The 19,283-nt window shown below is 35.5% G+C and overlaps 1 protein-coding gene across 2 annotated transcripts; it reads left to right on the forward strand.

Annotated features, from left to right (window-relative positions):
• Window positions 1–4,640: 4,640 nt before the first annotated feature.
• Window positions 4,641–16,850, forward strand: LOC113762677 (ATP-dependent DNA helicase Q-like SIM). Of its 2 annotated transcripts, none has more exons than XM_027306232.1 (15): window positions 4,641–5,407; window positions 5,497–5,716; window positions 5,810–5,920; window positions 7,272–7,461; window positions 7,890–8,217; window positions 8,891–9,117; window positions 9,541–9,597; window positions 11,676–11,756; window positions 11,934–11,997; window positions 12,255–12,357; window positions 12,439–12,522; window positions 13,039–13,126; window positions 13,295–13,411; window positions 15,568–15,660; window positions 16,194–16,850. In XM_027306232.1, exons 1-15 carry the CDS (start codon window positions 4,852–4,854, stop codon window positions 16,491–16,493), a joined length of 2,619 nt encoding a protein of 872 aa, XP_027162033.1. In that variant the 5' UTR covers window positions 4,641–4,851; the 3' UTR covers window positions 16,494–16,850. The 2 variants fall into 2 exon arrangements, with proteins under 2 accessions (XP_027162033.1, XP_027162034.1); XM_027306233.1 differs by having other exon boundaries at window positions 12,258–12,357.
• The last annotated feature ends 2,433 nt before the right edge of the window (window positions 16,851–19,283 follow it).

Raw genomic sequence — 19,283 nt, forward strand, 5'->3', positions numbered from 1 at the left:
TTCAGATATCATTGCTACAAGATTTTTGCTTGTGGTTTGGGAAGACTCTTGCTTCTTCTTCTTGTTTTGAAGAATCTTGCACTCGGACTTGTAGTGTCCTTCTTTCTTACAATAGAAGCATTGTCCCTTCTTTCTTTTCTTGGATTGATTCTTGGGTTGTTGGCCCTTCTTGCTTCCTTGAGACTTTTCAGTTTGTCTCTCTTCAATCACATGCACTTTTGAAGTAGAATCTTTGTTCTCTTCAAGGATTTGACTATCCTTCTTTTCTTGCATGCGAATTTCCTCTTCTACTCGAAGAGATTTAGCAAGAATCTCAAGAGAGATATCCTCTTTCTTATGTTTGAGGTCTCTTTTGAAATCTTTCCAAGAAGGTGGTAACTTATCTATTATAGAGCAAACAATAATGGCTTCATCCATGTGTAGATTGTGTTGTGTGAAGTGATTAAGAAGCCTTTCAATCTCACTAAATTGCTCCATAACAGACTTATTATCTACCATTTTATAATTATTAAAAGACGAGACAAGAAACTTCTTACTTGTAGCATCTTCTTGCATGTACTTGGACTCCAATCGATCCCAAAGTTCCTTGGCGGTCGCAATTGAATGGTAGACATCGAACAGGTTGTCACTCATGGTATTGAGGATGTGACCACGGCATATTTCATCGTCGTTCTCCCATTTCTGACGGTTTCGGATGTCTTCAAGAGTTTCTTCATCGGGATTGATCAATGGTTTTGGTGTGATCAAAACGTAGACCACTTTGAGTGCAGTGAGAAGGAAACGAACACGTTTTTGCCAACGTATGAAATTCCCTCCATCAAACCTCTCGAGCTTGACAATATTGGATGCCAAATCTTTCAAGGTACCAGCCATTGTAGAGTACAAATAAAGCCTAAAGATTGTTGGGTAAATTGTAAAGGACTAGCAAATATTGTAACAAGAATTGGCTTCAAATCGTGATAGAAATCACTTTCCTTTTGGCTTTATTTGTCCGGTATAACGTGCAATAACCTTGGACAAATATCCTTTAGGATAAGATGAAGTTTTGTTTGTCTTAAACTCTTGCACAAAGCAAGACAAACCCTTTGTGAACTAAGGAGTGCTTATGAGAGAGTAAGGATAGTAGGAAAGTGATTTTCTGCAGCAAACCACTCTCTACTTGACCTCTTTATATAGGAAGATTGTTTGGGAAACAAAAGATCCCATTAAATACTTGTATGAACAGATTCAAAGTATTGTGTATGAATAGATTCAAAGTATTGTGTACACATTCATGCACTTTAATTCATACATCTCATGATCATTAGATCAAAACATGAATCTATCCTTTCATTCAATAATTCCCATATACATGAATACATTCATAAATGAATGTACATTTTAGAAACATTCACAATACTATACATGTACCAAAAATTAATGAATATACATTAATTACATGTATGTACATCATACAAATTTTGAAAAGTTTCCAACACATTGCGCAAATTTAAGTAGAAGAGCCACTGGTTTCAACTCTACTTGCATGTCCTTGTTGTGGAGATAGTCAAGAAAAATGATAGACATATTTCCCTTGATTGCAGATTTGCTATAGAGATTTGGGATCTAGTTGGTATTAGCTTGGATATTAGAGCTATTAATGCTTCGTGTTCTAAAGAACTAATGCAGATAATTTTGCAAACCGATCAAGAAATGGAGAGAGAGAGAGAGCTTATTGTGACCATGATGTGGATGATATGGTACGCAACTCAAGAAATAGCATATTATTTGAAGGGCTAAACCATATATGGAGTTTGTTAAAGCTTAGGAAGAAAGCAAGTTTCAAACCCTATCCTACATACCAATTATCTGATCCAAAAAAAAAAAGTACCCTACGTATGGGGTTTTTTTTTGGTGCATTTTATTTTCTTTTTATTCCAATTGATTGTGGGTTTTAAGAACTAGATTGCTCCTTATATATATTATTTTGTTCGTAGCTAGGTAATTCAAAGCCATATGAAAATCCAAAAACCCCTCTTGCAAAGTTCTTAAGAGATGACAATTAGGATTCATAAAAGACTCTTAGATCTCTATTCACCATGATCATGAGGAACTCCTGGTGTACATGTCTTCTACTGTGACTTAAGATTAAAGGGGTAAAGTGATAATAACCCTTTACAAAACTGTAAATGTGTGTATCACTTGAATATGTAATTTTATGGATATGTAATTTTACTCTTGATTGACAGCGAAAAATATTAGCCATGTGAAACATTGATAATTAATTGACTCAATTCTAAGAGATCTAACTTAATATCAAACACAACTGGTTAATACCACGCATAATAGGTCCAATGGGCTAAGTTAGGAAAAGGGTAAAATACAGTAAATCTTGTGTTTTTAGGGAAAGACAGGTGATCATCTTATTGTTTTGAAATATTCATAAGACTCTCTCTTGCTTTTAACTAATTTGGAAAATCGATGGAATTTGTTCAAATTGATAGAAACATCTTAAATTTTTTATACTACCTCCGTTTGGATTGGCCTATTTTTCAAAAATTAGTTTTTCAAATATAATGTTATAGTAATGCATAAAAAAAAAATAACTCCAAAAACATATCATTCATACAATATATAAAAAACAACTTACAAATATATACAAAAAAATTAAAAAAATTCTACAACATTTTTCACCTATCACTACCACCTACCACCGCCACCACCTCCCCCCTCGATCTGGTTAGATCGAGGCCTCCGATTGCGACCAAAAGCTGTGATCTTGTCACAGCCAAATGGTGACCAAAAGGTCGCAACTTTCCAGTCGCAATTTGGGCGCAACTAGATCCATATGGGGGAGGGGAGGGCCGAGGGATGGGGGTATAAGGGAAGGGAAGAAGGAAGAGTGAATGGGAAAGGGAGGAGAAATGAGAGGGGTGGCTGCAGCGGGAGGTGGTGATGGTGGTTAGGGATGATAGTATTAATTTTTAAAAAGTACCATAAAAATAAGAGTAAATCTTCTATATACTAACAGTGTATACACTATCATCGTTTGATTCATGACATGTGTGCAAAATTTAAATTTTAAATTCAAATTTTGCATAGTTATCATTCATCCAATACTGATAGTGTATACACTGTCGGTGTAGGAAAGATTAATCCTACAAATAATTTAATTTTTAAAATTACCCCAAAATATATTTCAAAAATCCCTCCAAAAATATCACAAAAAACATATTTATAGTAAAAATTTTTCATATATACTGTTATAATAAAATATTTCAAAAACACTAAAGCCATTAAGAAAAGTCAATTATCTTTGAGCAACAAAGTCAATTGTTCCTCTAAGCCTCACCATAGCCATTGTGAAAATTAGAACCAAAGACCATTACCACTCTTTACCATCAATTCCCACTACCACCACTCCTCTAACCATAAGGGTTGTTTTTTCATGTGGACATTTCTGAACCATAGAGGGACTGGCTATTTTTCCACGAAATCACAGGAGATTTACTGTATTTTATCCTTGAATTCAAGTTTTGTATTGGACGTATAAAATAATGGTCAGGCATGAATAGTACCTCACATGCAAGATTGGCAAGGTTTCGGCTAGGATGATGCATGACAATCCGACACATATGTGTTTGGATACAAAACTTATCCCAAATAATATTTCGCTTGCATCATAAACACATTTTCCAATCCACTTTTTTATATTCTCAACCACCTTTTTATCTCACATACATCACATCACAAAAAGTGCTACAGTAATTATTTCAAATAATATTTCAAATAATACCCTATCCAAACAAATATTTCTAATAAGATTGTCATGCATCATCCTAGCTGAAACCTTGCCAATCTTGCATGTGAGGTACTATTCATGCCTGACCATTATTTTATACGTCCAATACAAAACTTGAATTTAAGATTATTATTCTTGCCATTGTAGATTGAACAATGAAAATCAATTAATAGTCTAAATCAGGGCAGACCTACTGATGTGGCTTAAAATGAATAGTTTTCAAAAATTTTTGAAATATAAGTTTGAGTGTGCTTATTACATAGTGCTCTCTTTTGCCAAAGCACTATTTAGCCTCAATGAAGAGGCATCTGTTAAATTTTATTCTTATTGTGCCATTTCTTGTTTCGCCTTTGCTACTGCCCATTTTAATACTTTTCTTTTTTTTTTTTAACTATTGTATTCATTTTCTACCTCTTCACTGATCATTTTTCTCTTATTGAGAAGTTTTGTATAACCATATTCTCAATTCGATTAGCTGTCAATTATTTCCCTTTTTTTTTTCCAATTTGACGATCAAAGTTAACGAGAAAACTAACATCTCATATTACCGAGTATCCTTCTTTTCTTTTTAAAATCTTAAGGGAAAGCTTCACTCCAAAAACTGGGATAAAATGTTTATTACTACATACATAAGGTACTAATACGAGAGTTTGCATTGCTCAGGGGTCTTTTGTGTAATTTACCCTAAATCTTTGGCGCCTTTTTTTCAAATCTGCATCTAGTTTTACATTTTCTTTAACACTAGAAAGGACTTGAAAGAAACGACGTAGTTTAGAACCGATCCAATTTGTATTGTTTTAGGCTTTTAGCTTTGGGAGGGTTTCTCGTTTGAACATCGAAGGATTTAAGCTTCCAATTTCCCAATTTCTAGGGTTTCATTCTCGCAAATTCCAATCCATTCCTTCCTTCAGAAAGGTAACAATTCTACCCCCTGGCTTGCTGCTATTCTCGTAGGATTAAGGATTTTCAATTTTCCCAAGAATTCACAATGGCGGTCAGATTCTGGATTTGTGTCTATTTGCCCTAATTTCGTGATTTCGTATCTGTGAAATTGTAAAACTTGTGAGAGAATGGAAAGGGGGAAAATGACTTCAGACCAGGTCGTTGCTGAATTGATTGGCATGGGTTTCGAGTTTGACGATGTAAAAGAAGCCATTAAGGCCGTAGGTCCATCTTTGGATGACGCAGTTGAGTTTATCTTAAATGGTTGTTGTAGAAAGAGTAGAAATGTATTGGGTAGTTCTACAAGTTCTCTGGGTGGCAGCACAAGCAGCAAGAAATCTGCTGGTAAAATGCGGCAGTTAAGCATCATTGAGCACTTACAATGTGGACGTAAACCTAATAAAAGTAGCAAGTTCACCAATGAACCTCACTTAGTCATGCCTAGCTCAGAGAGATTGCTTGGGACTGCATTAGGATCGAAAGAATCTCTTCCAGAGACTTCGAATGCAATAATACCATGTTACAAAGATGAAGATGACATTGGTCGGTCAGATTGGGAAATGGAAGTTAAAAATATACTAAACAAGCATTTTGGTCATTCATTTTTGAAGCCTTTTCAGAAGGAAGCTCTGGCAGCTTGGATAGCTCATAAAGACTCGCTTGTTCTTGCAGCAACAGGATCAGGTTGCTAATTTTATTATGTCTGTTCCCTGCACGCTATCATCTTGAAGAAAGTGAATTTCTTGGGATCTAAGATGGCTATGTTAATGCAGGGAAGTCTTTGTGTTTTCAGATCCCGGCGTTATTAACAGGGAAGGTGGTGGTTGTTATTTCACCACTAATAAGCTTGATGCATGATCAATGCTTGATGCTTGCAAAACATGGTGTGTCGGCTTGCTTCCTTGGATCTGGTCAAATTGATAAGAGTGTTGAAGAGAAAGCAATGAATGGCATATATGGAATTATCTATGTCTGCCCAGAGACAGTACTGAGGTAAAATGTTGTGGTGTTTCATTTGACAAGTTTGTTTTGGTGATGGTGTATAGCAATTCTTTGACTGATTAAGTTTTCTGAAATTTATTGCAGACTAATAGGATCACTTCAGAGGCTTGCAGAAAGCCGTGGAATTGCACTGTTTGCAATTGATGAAGTGCATTGTGTTTCTAAATGGGGACATGATTTTCGACCTGACTACAGGTTTATATTCTTTATACAATTTTACATTGTTGCTTAAACATGGACAACTTAAATAATTTGGTTGCTTTCTGATAATTGCAAAAAAAAAAAAAGCAGTTAAAAATTAATGATCCCAATTTACTCTACGACTGCACCATTTATATAAGGAGGTTCAAAGTGTATGGGATTAGGATACTTGATGAAAGCAGTTGGGAAAGTACAAGTCATGCAATTTGGTCCTACTCAAGGTCCTCTACATCCCCTTTGCTGGTTTATGTTCTGAACATTTTCAACCTGATGAAGGTCCCTTTTTTTGGGATAATGGTAAAGGATGGAAAGTTTTGATCTTCATATGTCTATGAAAAAGTAATATAATCAAGAGAATGTCCTACGGTTTAAGGATGCCAGGTAAGGTGATGAATCTCTTGACTCTAGTAAATTCACCATTGAAGGGTTTATGTGGCCTGAACCATTGTCAAAGAGAACTGTGTGATGCTTAGAGGTAGCAAAGCTATATTGTGGGACGTTTTTGGAGATATTGTGATCAATGTTATTAATGATAGGTGTGCATTTCAAGTCTTTGAAATATATATATTTTTCCTTTTTTAAAGTAAATTGATAATTGGGCTGCAGAATATATTCTTCTTCTAACAGTAAGATGGAGTAAACATCTCAAGATTATGTTATACTGTCCTCAAGCAAAATCTGGTCTAGGAAAGGTTTTGAGCCATTATATGTATAGAATAACATAATACTTGTGATCTGGTATGACCAACAAGTTTTAAAGTGCAAGAAAAAGGATAAAATACTTTAGTGCATTAATGGGCCATTTTGTTGCATACCCATTTTCACTATGTCAAGTGTCCGATGCAGGTGCTTTTTACATCTTAATGACAGTAGATTGGTTATGGAGAGTGACTGTTTTTGTTTACTTGAAATGCTACGATAAGTTTACAGCTTCATAATTTTACCAACCTGTTTCATTGAAAATTGGAGTTGGCCATGATTAACAACTGAATCACAATCTGAAACAAACTGCAAATTATTTAGTTCTTGAGTGTTGTATGGACTCTGAATGATGTCGGTTGCTCTGGACGAGTGCTGGTATGAGAAAAAGCATGCTTATGTGCTTTCTATCTATACAAGACTGAGTTAGGTTAGAACTTATTTATTTTTCTTTCTTTTGTGCTTTTTAATGAAAAATCCTGATGAACTAATACTGAAAAGACTAATGTATCCTGTGAATGTTGAAATATTACTTCCAAGTTAAGCTTGGTATGTATTTACCTACCTAATTAATTATCCACGTCATTTGCATGGTAAATATCAGGAAATCATGGTGTCTCATGTGTATCATCTTTATCCATTTCAGGCGATTGTCCATACTTAGAGAGAGCTTCAGTACTGAGAATCTCAAATTCCTAAAGTTTGACATACCGCTTATGGCATTGACTGCTACTGCAACTATTCGTGTTCGAGATGACATTCTCAAGTCACTTTGCATGTCAATGGATTCAAAGATCATAGTCACTTCATTTTTCAGGCCGAATCTTCGTTTTTCAGTTATCCCCAAGTTCCTTTATGCTGTTTTGGATAAAAAATTTCTTCTTTAGTATTATGGATGCATTTGACTAGTTTGGTGACTTTTGGAGTAAATCCCAAACAATACTGCTTTTAGAATGAATTGGAGTGCAATATTCAGATTTTGTCAATTTCAACTAATCTGCAGCAAGAACTTGGAAAATGATCTTCAGAACTTGACGGAGAATGCACAATTTTGTGGTTTAAATTTTTGATAGACATTATTTCAAAAAACAGTTGAGCAGACAGGGAAGAAGTGTCTGCAACTTAATTTTGTCTAAGAATTTTCTGAATTGCTTCTGTAAAATTAGCATTTCTTATGGAATTTTGGTACACAGCTAGCTTGCGGGCATATTTCATCCTATGGTAATAAATGCTTCTTCTTTTTTTTTCTTTTGAGTATTTTCAGGTGAAGCACAGTAGAACATCTTCTTTATCTTCCTATGAGAAAGATTTTCATGAGTTGATAGAGATCTACACAAGAAAGAAGAAATTTGGCAAAGCACATCAATTAATGTCGAAAAATCTGGAGCATGCACCTGACAACATGAGCAGAACAGCAACTTGCGACATGTTTGAACCAGACACAATAGATGATGATGATGCCTTTTCTGAAAGTGATAGTGAAGTAGGCATGTCAAATGAGTGTAGATCTGCAAGTTCAAAGGACAAGAAGTTGTCTGTTGAATACCTAGAAGATGAGTGTGATGTTTTTCAGGATACAGATGATTTAGATGGTACATGCTGCTATATTTTGTTGTTTATCTTTTATTGTGCATGGAATTGCTTTACTTACTAGCTTTAACATCTAAGATAAAGCTGATTGAACACACTAGGAGAAAATAAAGAGAAAGATGAAAGAAGCATCAAAGTTTGATGCGGTTAACTAATTATGTGAAAGACATACCTAAGTTTTGAAGGGCTTGTATTGTAAGAAAGCCACTGACAAGAAAAGTCAAGTTTTACCTTAAATCTCACTTATAGATAAATTAGTATGTTAATTAAGATAAAGAGATAGGCAAAGATAGCATCAAGATTTTATGTGGATAAAAATCTTATATGACCTCAAATGGCTATTCACAACTTTAAAAACCTTTGGAGTTAAGTACTTGCACTTTGAACGGTTGATAAACTTCTCTACATCAAATCAACTGTACAGAGGCAATATAAAATTTTGAGAACATCTTTCCACAACGGAGATAACTAGTGAATAATCAAGATGGATGGAAAAGCAATTCATGCTTCCTACTCAAATCAACACCTGAAAATAGCCCATGCTTTTTGGTGGAAGAACTTGAAATGTAGTCCTGAGGTTAAGTCATTCCAGTAAACAAGCCAACATATCACATAGGCTTGGGCATTTTTATAATTTTTCTTATGGTTGTTTAATTTTGTTGATGGTCCTTTCAGTTTCTTGTGGTGAATTCTCTGGACAATCAACTGCCAAGATTTTAAATGAATCAGATTCAACTGATGCATATGATCTACAGAGCAGATCGGAAGAGAGACTGAAACTTCAACTAGGACCACTAGAGGAAGGACCAACTATCATATATGTCCCTACCAGAAAAGAAACTTTAAGTTTAGCCAAGTTTCTATCCAGATTTGGTGTCAAATCTGCCGCATATAATGCAAAGGTATGCATTCATCTGTTGTTATAATCATCTCGGAAGCCTTTACCTTTCCTCACTTAGCTGAATTTTCTCAACATTCGTTGATTAAACCTATTTCCTCTAGTTTATTGAGTTTTCTGTTGCTGCATTCATATCCACTCAATTTTGATGTAATATTTACATTGTAAGAATAAAATAGTTTGTTAATTAGGAGCTTCAGATACTGTGTGGTTGCATCTCATTTATAGGAAGCAAATTCATGGGTGGTCTCTTAGGATCCAGATGGACCAACTCTGTATACTGAATGAAGGCCTTTCATAGCAATTGAAGAATAGGGATACAAGTTTTTAAATCTCAATGCAACCAAGCTTTGTCAAATTGCTTCTGAATTGGTCGCGGTCCATCTTTCCAGCTAACTTCCTCTTTTTTTTCCTCTGACTTGTTCAGTTGCCCAAAGCACATCTAAGGCAAGTGCATAAGGAATTTCACGACAACATCTTACAGGTAGAGGAGACATCAGAACAATATGTTTGAGTATCAAGTAACTTTTCTTCAAAAATTTACAGCCAGACTCTACCATTACCTTCTTCCTCACTTGTTTACCTGAATGTTTCTAAAGTTTATCCTTCTTACATTTTCTCTGGCAGTTATCATCTTATTTGATCTAAAAAAAATGTAATGTGTTAGTTATTAATTTGTCTTTTTATGCCATGATGGAGTTGGTTTATGCTTTATGTATACATTAAAATGCATCTCAGGCTTATTGGTTCTTTGTGCCCTTTTCAACTTGAGGAGGGGCACAGGTACGTAGATGATTATGCTGGGGAAGGAAGTAATTACAATTTTCAAAGTTATGAGGTTATAATTTGGAAATATATGTCTTTACGACTTTACATTTATCTTTGTCACAAGACCTCAGGTGTCTATAATTTATGTATAACTGTGTGTAGTTTTGAAGTTTCCCAATACTATGTGTGTATTCTGCTTTATGGTGCAGAAGATGCTTTCATTGATTGTTTATCACATACTGGAGAAAACTTGGTGTAATGGTTGAATTTGTGGTCATTCTATTGGGCTATGAAAGAAAACCTAAGTTGTAGCACTCAATATGTAAACCCCTTGGTAGTGCTCATTATATTCAGGCGCCTTCCACAAATACTGTGAAGTAGTTTTCTCCATGAATCAAAAAGGTCCTAGAGCTCCATCCTAAATTTAATGTTGTTTTACCAGGACCGCTGTTTCATTCTGTGAATATAGTTTCTCTGGGATAGCCTGAAGAGTCCATGTAATAAACTTACTGAGCATATTCTTGAGGAAATGTCCTTCTCTGATCTAATAAGCAAGACTCGGATTTCTTTGATAAACTAAGTTTAACAATATTCATTGGGTGGTAATAATATCATTGAAGGTCATTTGATAAATTCTTGAGGACCAAGATGCTTGAATTTTTGTGTACAAAATTTTTACAGATTTGGTTATTTATTCTCTTGGTAGTAGACTTAGTAAAGGAGTATGTGCTTGCACTGAACCCTCTGCTTACAGGTCAATCCCCTTTATATACCTTCTTTGATGCTTTTGTATTCTCTCTGTTTCCATTTTAAACCTGTTTGAATGGTTCTATGTCATTCCTGATGCATTACTGAGCATAATATGTGAAGTCATTGGCTTAATTTTGTGGGAGCATACCTAATAAGAGTTGAACTTGTAAATAGTGCTGTAAATAAGCCAAGGTTTTGGCCAAAATGTTCCTGAAGATAACCTTGGCTAAGCTTGTTTATATGTTATATAAACCAATCTTGAGCTCAAGCTTCAGTGACTCTGCTCAAACCAGTACAGCTTGTATAAGCTCTATTCAACTCAAACTACAGTATACTTTTACGTATTGTGATGGAACTTCAAATTTTATCATCAAAGTAATGGATCAAAGGGAAGATAATAATTATAGCATAATCAATTTGATAAAAGTTAATTTCTGCTTGAATCCTAGCTCAAATCTTGAATTTGAGCTCGAGCTCAACTTGAGCTTGAAAACCTACAGCTTGTTTAACTGGACCAGCTTGTAGCCATACCCCAGGCTGACGTTGCCTGGTGTGCCAGTTGGCAAGTGTGACAATTCTGAGTGCATCACTTTGAAGATTGCTTTCAGCTCCTCTTGATGGCCTCTTGCCCCTGGTCAAGGGCAACCCTGTCATACAACTTAAATTTTGCTTTGACCCCAAGTGAGGGCATCTTGACTAGGTCGTAAACCTCAAATATCTCTGCCTAAGGCATGGAACGTGTGATGATTAGTTTGAAGGTATACAGCCTTCGAAATCCTATTATAAGTGGACCATGAATCTAACTGTTGCATGTCACGTGCTGGCATATTTGCCATTTGGCATCAGGTGGATGGGTGCCAACATGCTGTAACTTATGCAACTTAAGCTCTTAGCTTGAATCTTGGGGAGAGTTACCAATATAATGCTTGAGATTTTTGGCAAGACAGTTTTCTCAGTTCATTTTCTGAGACTTTTTATTTGAGAAACATATAGTTGTATATTATTATAAATTTAGGAGGGAATAATCTTTTCCTCCGGCGGCAGGTGGTGGTTGCAACAATTGCTTTTGGGATGGGTATTAACAAGTTGAATGTTCGAAGAATTATTCATTATGGATGGCCACAGGTTTGCACTAAACTTTTGATTTCGATTAGTTTGAGTTGTTGGTTTAGAGTTTTGATTTCTTTTACCTTGTGTATTATTATCCCATCATTTTACCTCTACCTGAACATGGGTATTATTTTCTAGTATCTCGGTTTTTGTTTCTTGTCACTTCCCTTTTTCCTAATGTCTTATTTGCAGAGCTTAGAAGCATACTATCAGGAAGCAGGTCGAGCGGGGCGGGATGGAAAATTGGCAGATTGTGGTTAGTTGATTTGTTTTGAACATGTTGCAATTTCAATATTGAGATCTTTCAAATTAACTATTGGAATTACTTTACTGGTATTAATGTTTTATGCATTATACAAGTTAATCCTGTTATCCTATAAGGTTTATTATAATGCTTTCTTTGGTCTATGCTTTCTGGAAAAGACTTCTGTTTCTGTTTCAGAGATAAATAAATTGACATTTAAAAGATGGTGCTTGGCATATCTGTTGAAATCTTTTTGGTTGCTTGTCAAGCAGTTCTATATGCTAATCTGACAAGAATACCTACACTTCTGCCAAGTCAGAGGAGTGAAGAACAGACAAAACAAGCATATAAGATGTTATCTGACTGCTTCAGGTTAATATGAATTAGTTCTTTTACTATAGTCTTTTGCTCAAATGCTTTAACGTGGTATTTATACTGTTTGTTCACCCGCAGATATGGAATGCATACATCTTCTTGTAGAGCCAAAATGCTTGTGGAATATTTTGGCCAGGAGTTTGTCCAGAAGAAGTGTTTCTTGTATGCCATGTTCTTTCTTGTCATGTTATAAAGCTTTAACCTCTATTAAGGCTTCTGCATGGGTGAATGAACCTTCTTTGGAATAAGGCAAAGGAAAAAAAAAGGAATTATTAGTTGGCTCTTGGTGAAATGGTGAAGTTGCTCCAATAGGACCTCACCAATCAAAAACATTGCTTCTTTCCATGAAGGGGATGGGCTACAGATGCCTGGTCCTCAGGTCCTGCATGCATTACAGGCTTATTGATACTCTGAATTTGTTATGACACTTAGAATCCATCGCATAAACTCCTTTCTAACCCACTCTATTGATGCTTGTTACTCCATTGTATTAATTATAATATAGAGATTTCATGTGGCATGCATTTTGGAGTCAATGGAAGTCTTATTTGGATAGCTTGGAGCTCATTTACAAATGTCAGCGTCAAATTAATGTTCTGCATTCTAGCTCTCTGGTTATTGCAACTACAGCTCCTTGCTTGGTTTGTGCTACCTATTAAGCACTGTTGTCATATGCAGGTGTGATATCTGTACTAAGGGGCCGCCGGAAGCGCATAATTTGAAGAAGGAGGTCACAATTTTAATGCAGGCTATCATATCTCACAATGTGAGTGTCTTTGTCATTATGATGTCTTCAACTCTTCCCGGTTCTTTTTGGTATTCCACCAAGTGTTTGGAGATCTCAATACTGAAATTATACTTGTTGTAATTTGATGCTTTCTATTTTTTCTTTTGTTTTGTTCTAGTTTTTTATGATCTTATTGCTGTGTTTTAGGGACAAAACAGGTTTCAAGATGTCTCATACAATGACGCTATAGAACCTGGTGTTAGTTGTAGGAGATTTGTGGAGAAATCAAACTTTAAGAGGCTCATTAGCACAATAAGAGAACAGGTACTCTTGATTTCTTTGAGGAAATCTAATTGAATGCTGTCAGAATGAACCCACAAATGCAATCACCCAAGTATTTCTTTATCTGGGAGAATGAACATCCTGAGTCGTAAATGCACAATCTTAATACTGGCATTCTCATCTTTTTCCATGCATAATGCACGATAGGATGTTTGGACACTTGTGTCACATAGCTTCTCAAATTTTCTGATGAACTCTAATGGTTGTATACTGATTCAATAGTTAAGCTGTTAGGGAGGGAAATTGACGAGAGAAGTGATGAAAATGTTGTTGACTCAATGTTTCTGGTCTATCGAGCCTCTTCTTGCTATGGTCCTGTGATGATTGATTGGTTGAATTGCAGATGGATCTGGATTGTGGGCAACACTTGAATAAAATTTGAGTTTGTTGCATATGATTGACATTTTTGTAGCATTGGGAGGCAATTAACACCTTGGTATAAGTAACCATGGCTGCTGTATAGATAGTTGGATAATTATATTGGTAATTGTGAAAAGTCAAAGTGAATTACTGAAAACACCCTACTTAAACCAACAATCTTGCAGCTAATAATCACATGACTGGTTGGTTCCATTGTGTGGTTGAGCCATGTTTAATAGATTGATGGACACTCTCTAGTCAACTTAAAGCATTATTTAACCCTACTAATACCCCCAGAAAATACTGGTTTACATAGGTTCGCAGCACACTTCTTCCAGTTTTACCTGTATGTTTGTTGGTGTACGTTTGTTTCTGTGTCATCCCTCAGTTATTTACCTTCTACAAGAGCCTTACATACTATTATTGAGTATTAGAATCAAAATTATATTTGTCTTTAATTTTGTATTTGGAAGATATTTTATGCTGCACAAAATTATTAGGAGGTTTGGATAGCTGAGCAGTCTTTTAGTCACTTAAGCTGGAGGGCCGGGAATGGTTATTGATTGTCAACTTTTGGCCTTTTAGCAGCACCTTATCTTTTAGGTTGCTCTCATATAATTGCAAGAAGAATTAAGTTGTACAATGTCATGTCATTTTGGAGTATGTGTAATAATTAATTTCAAAGAAATGAAGACTCAAGTATGCACTCTTGCATCTTTAGAAGAATCTGGGTGGATGACTTTGCTTGACTCTCTCTCTATCTCCCTTCATTTTTTTCCCCTCAACAGACAGCATGAGACTAAGTTGTTAGGGTTGAGAATGTTATAGTTTTACTACAAGGTGGCTGAGGAAAAGTTCAAGATCCAACAGAGGAAGAGCAAAATGAACCATTAATGGTTGTTTCTTCTTTCTTTTTGATTGAAGTAGTTAAAGTGATGATACTTGATTTTAAGCATTGTTAAAAAGGATATTATAATGTGGAATCCTATGAGTGATCATACACGTAGTATGCACCTTTAGTTCAGAGCTAGTTCAGTACAAGCTCATAGTTGAAGTATTTCAATTGATCAACAATCATCTCTCATACGAACCAGAGAGATGTTGGTAAACATTGTTATTTTTCCTTTTCTAAGTGGAAAAGTAAATTCTTGGAACACCTCTGTGCTTCAAATGTGGAGATAACTTCTCCTGTTGTACTATTCATATGAAAGGAAGTGCAACTTACTGACCTTGTATTTGTTGTTCTTTAGTACAGAATTTCATGCTTGTCCCTGATGTCCAAATGACCAGAGGTCATGATACATCAGCATTCTGTCCTTTGGAATGGAAAATTGTCTGATATTCTCTTGTAGATTAAGGATACATTACAACGTCATCTTTGTGTTATAGGGTACCTGCTTTCTTTTTTCTTTTGCTTGTGCTGCTTTGCAAAATTATGGATATATGCATTGACCATAGCAATCTAACTGTAACTTGATAAGCGCAATCCTTTAATGTTCTTCAGTCACTCTTTTGGGCTATCCAGGCTTTTGACATATGGTATCAGGGGAATTAGAATTAGATAGGCTCAATATGCCATGATATCTGCAATTTCTGAATTATATTCGAAAAGAGATCTTCATGAATGCCTTTCCAGTGTTAGTAAAGGCTTCTGTCAAGAGCAATCTAATGGTTACTCTGACGATTCGCTCTTAGAAAATTATGTTTCTAACTCAATTTGACTTGGATAGGACTTCTCCTTCTTACATCAAGCTGATTATTCCTTCAATATTTTTCAGCATCACGAGTTCATTTCATGTGATTTTTTGTGGTGGCGAGGTCTTGCCCGTGTTTTAGAAGATAAAGGATTTATTAAGGATGGAGATGATAAGGTATGATCTTGTATTAAATTTTATTGTAATGGTACTCTCTTATGTCTTCCAAAGTTAAGTTCAATGATTTCACCAGTAAAATTAAGATAATTGTCGAGGCAATTTTGTTTTTGAAATATGAAGTCAAAAGATGATTTTGGTGTGTTGGAACTCTCAACTTGTTATTATTGCTTTTGCTGAGTAAGAATTTACAGGTTCCACATTTTGGAATAGGTATGATTTCTCTAAGTAAAGGGAGAATTTAAGATTTGAGTCTGGCTTTAGTTCTGCTGTCAAGTGGTTGAATCATTAGAAGTTTCAACTGATTGAGTAAACACTTCAAAGATTTATTGCCTTTTCATGAATAATTTTGATTTTGTGACAAGTACTCACTTCTGATTTTGTTAAACAGGCTAGAGTCTTGTGCTAAGTAGTCCCTTAAAGCATTTTGACTAATATCGAGATTTTCACAGTATATTTTGTTGCTTCGTTATCATAATCCCCATACCGCTGTTTTAATACCATGTTTTTGGGCTGACATTCTTGTCTTGCAGGCTCATGTTCAGATAAAGTTTCCAGAACCAACAGAATCAGGATTACAACTGTTGAGATCTGAGAACAGACCATTTTATGTTTATCCAGAAGCTGATATGATGCTGTCTATGAGAAACCGCAAACCGTATTCTAGTTTTGCAGAATGGGGCAAAGGTTGGGCTGATCCTGAGATCCGCCGTCAACGGTTAGAGAGAAAGAGAGAGAGATCATGGAAAAGGCCAAAGGAAAGGAAGATGGTCAAACCCGATATGAAAACAGTTCGAGGAAGGTTGGTTGCTAAGATTCTAAAAAGGAGATGACGATTGAGGTTAGCTATTAACTCAAGTCTTCCTTTTCCTTTTGGGGTCCAAGCACGTCAGATTTAGACATGTCTTTACTCACGATCAAATTTATTTTGACCATGAAGTGTATGGTTCTTTTCTCTTGGAAACCAAGACTTGCTCAACCTCTTGAATTCTTGAGTTTTGATTGGGAAAGGGAAGGAGTTGCCACCATCCATTCTGAGGGTAACCAACTGGGGTAGGTTAATTGAGGTGACTTGAGATTTGGCGTCCAATATCAGAAATCATGACTTGAGATTTGTAGCGCTTTCTGTATTTTGATACTTGTAAATTTACGTGTTTTCTAAGCTGCAAAATGAAAGCTAATTACCAGAAGCCTCACTCATTTACTCTGAAATGAATTAGGAAAAGACAAGAAAACCAGATATGAAAATCAAGAAAGTTGCCCATAGAAAGTTCGTAGTTACCTCGCGTTATGGCATAGAATCAGAGGTCCTTCCCTCGGTTTCTTTGATAATTTATTTTAGATGTGGCAAATAAAGCTCATAAATGGACTATTATGGGAAAATTGTTGTTGCAAAATTAGGCTTCTCAGCTTCATTTTTCTCATGTGTTGCATTTTTAAGGAAAAAAAGGAAAAGAAAAAGGGGAAATGGCAATAACTCAAGACAAATTAAGAACGGTGAATGAAGCCTTGGAAGAAGCTGAGCAAGGAGAAGTAGAGTATGAAGAAAGGCATGATGATCGCATACTTAGCCAAATATGCTCTCGCTACGTTGTAAATCAAGACAATCAAACTTTTCAATTGGGAAGCATTAGAAGACAACCAATATATTAAAAAAATTTCTAATAACTATGCATATTAAATATAAGGATGTTAGTAAAATAACAAACTAACTACTTTTTAAAAAAAGAAAAAGGCCTATGATTTGAAACATACATAAAAGGAAAGTGAGCATATCTTTATAGGACAGAGAACATTTAAAAAGTAAGAGCGAGTAACATTTAAAAGTATGACGGAGAGATGGGTTGGATAGTTTGAGAGAATATAAATGAGAAGTTTCACATTTAAATCCTTGCACTTACATTATGTATATAAAAGAAAAAAAAAAAAAAACGAACAGAGTAAAGAACGTTGAGGACCAACTTAGGAGCGGAAGAGCGGAGAGGCCAGCAGTCTTCCCTATACTTCAAGTTGGAGTTTCAAAGATCATTGTCCTTCTTCAGAAAATCTTACTTGGATCCTAGCTGCTTATAGAATTTCAGCTAAGTTAAATTTGTAATGCATAATTTGATTCTCAATACCCACTGAGGGCGCCTCTGCCTGAACATCACACGCATTGCATTTTTTTAAAAAAAAAAAAAAAAAAAGTCTGCTCCAAGAGGCATAAACTTGTAAGAAATTATTTTTTCAAAATAATAATAATAATAAAAGGCTTAGGGGAAGTCATGAATACACCAAAAAGTTTCTTCCCCTAAAATTGATAGTGCTTTCTTTAATGGGATAATTTGAAAAACATCCTCTGAGGTTTCTGACTATTTCACTAATCTTCTTTCAAATTTCAAAAAATTACGCCTGCCTCCCTCGAGATTAATTATCTTGTAATATTTATACCCAACTAGTACTTAAAAAGCAATATTATGAGAGAGAAGATAACATGATTCCACCGTTGCCTCTCAACTAAAATTTGCTGTTTATCATTAGAGATCAAATGATTTGGTATTAGATTAACTAATTAATATAGTAGATAAGGAATAAAAGTGGAATCATGTTATCTTCTTTCTCCTGATATCACTTTTTAATTGCTGGTTAGATCTAGATATTATAAGATAATAAATCTCAAAGGAAGTTAATGTGATTTTTGAAACCTAAAGGTAGGCTAGTGAAATAGTCAAAAACCTCAGGGAAGGCTTCTGAAATTACCCCTTCTTGAAAAATTATTACTTACTTGAGTTCGTCATTTTCTTTTTCAGCTGCAAAATGAAAGCAAGAGACGGAGGCCAACAGCCTCTTGGGCTGTTGGTACTACCACCAAGACATTTTAAGTCTTGGTGGCGGTGGGAGGTCAACTCTTGTCTCCCACCTTGCCACTTAATTGTGGTTACCATTTTCAAGTGGCTTACTTTGACGGGATTTTTCATTGGCTTCCCTTTTCCTTAAACTAGGTTAAAATAGGTTATACAAATGTTATTATTGTGCCAGAAAAAAAAAGAAGAAAGCAAGAGACAGAGATTGACATGATTTGGGAACAAGTGGCAACTGGTTGACAAAAGTAGTGTGTAGATTCTACTAGGACTGCAATCGAATCGAACGGCTCGCAAGCCGCTCGAATCAAAGCTCGACTCGAGTTCGATCAATATCAAACTCGAGTCGAGCTTGAGCTAGCGAAATTGAATTCGAGCTCGAGTTCGAGTTCAAAATATTAAGTTCGTTAGCTCGCGAATTCAAGTGTATATATATATATAATTTTAATAGTAAAATTACATATATATTCCTAATATTTTATTATTTATTAAGAAAAAAATAATTATTTGTTATTTTTATTAGATTAATTTCCAGAAACTCAAGCTAACGAGCTGCTCACGAGTCAGAAATTCGAGCTACGTTACGAGTTGACAATTCGAGTTGCTCGCGAGCCAGAAATCGAGCTACAGCTCGTGAGCCTTGTCGAGTCGAGCTCGAGCTCGAACTCGAGCCCACCTGTTAGTAAGTCGAGGTCGGCTCGATAAGTCCAAAACTCGATTCGGTTCGGCTCGTTTGCAGTCCTAGCGTAGATACATAGTCCAATTGATAAGAGTAAGGGCGAA

Source organism: Coffea eugenioides, chromosome 2 (genome assembly GCF_003713205.1).
Source record: "Coffea eugenioides isolate CCC68of chromosome 2, Ceug_1.0, whole genome shotgun sequence".
Taxonomy (NCBI): domain Eukaryota; kingdom Viridiplantae; phylum Streptophyta; class Magnoliopsida; order Gentianales; family Rubiaceae; genus Coffea; species Coffea eugenioides.

What these genes read in the sequence shown, in the direction of transcription:
- LOC113762677 (XM_027306232.1), top strand. Translation starts at nt 4,852, where the DNA reads ATGGAAAGGGGGAAAATGACTTCAGACCAGGTCGTTGCTGAATTGATT. An exon ending in TGGAAAATTGGCAGATTGTG is followed by an intron (nt 11,998 to 12,254) that starts GTTAGTTGATTT and finishes TTGCTTGTCAAG; the next exon opens with CAGTTCTATATGCTAATCTG. An exon ending in ATGTTATCTGACTGCTTCAG is followed by an intron (nt 12,358 to 12,438) that starts GTTAATATGAAT and finishes GTTCACCCGCAG; the next exon opens with ATATGGAATGCATACATCTT.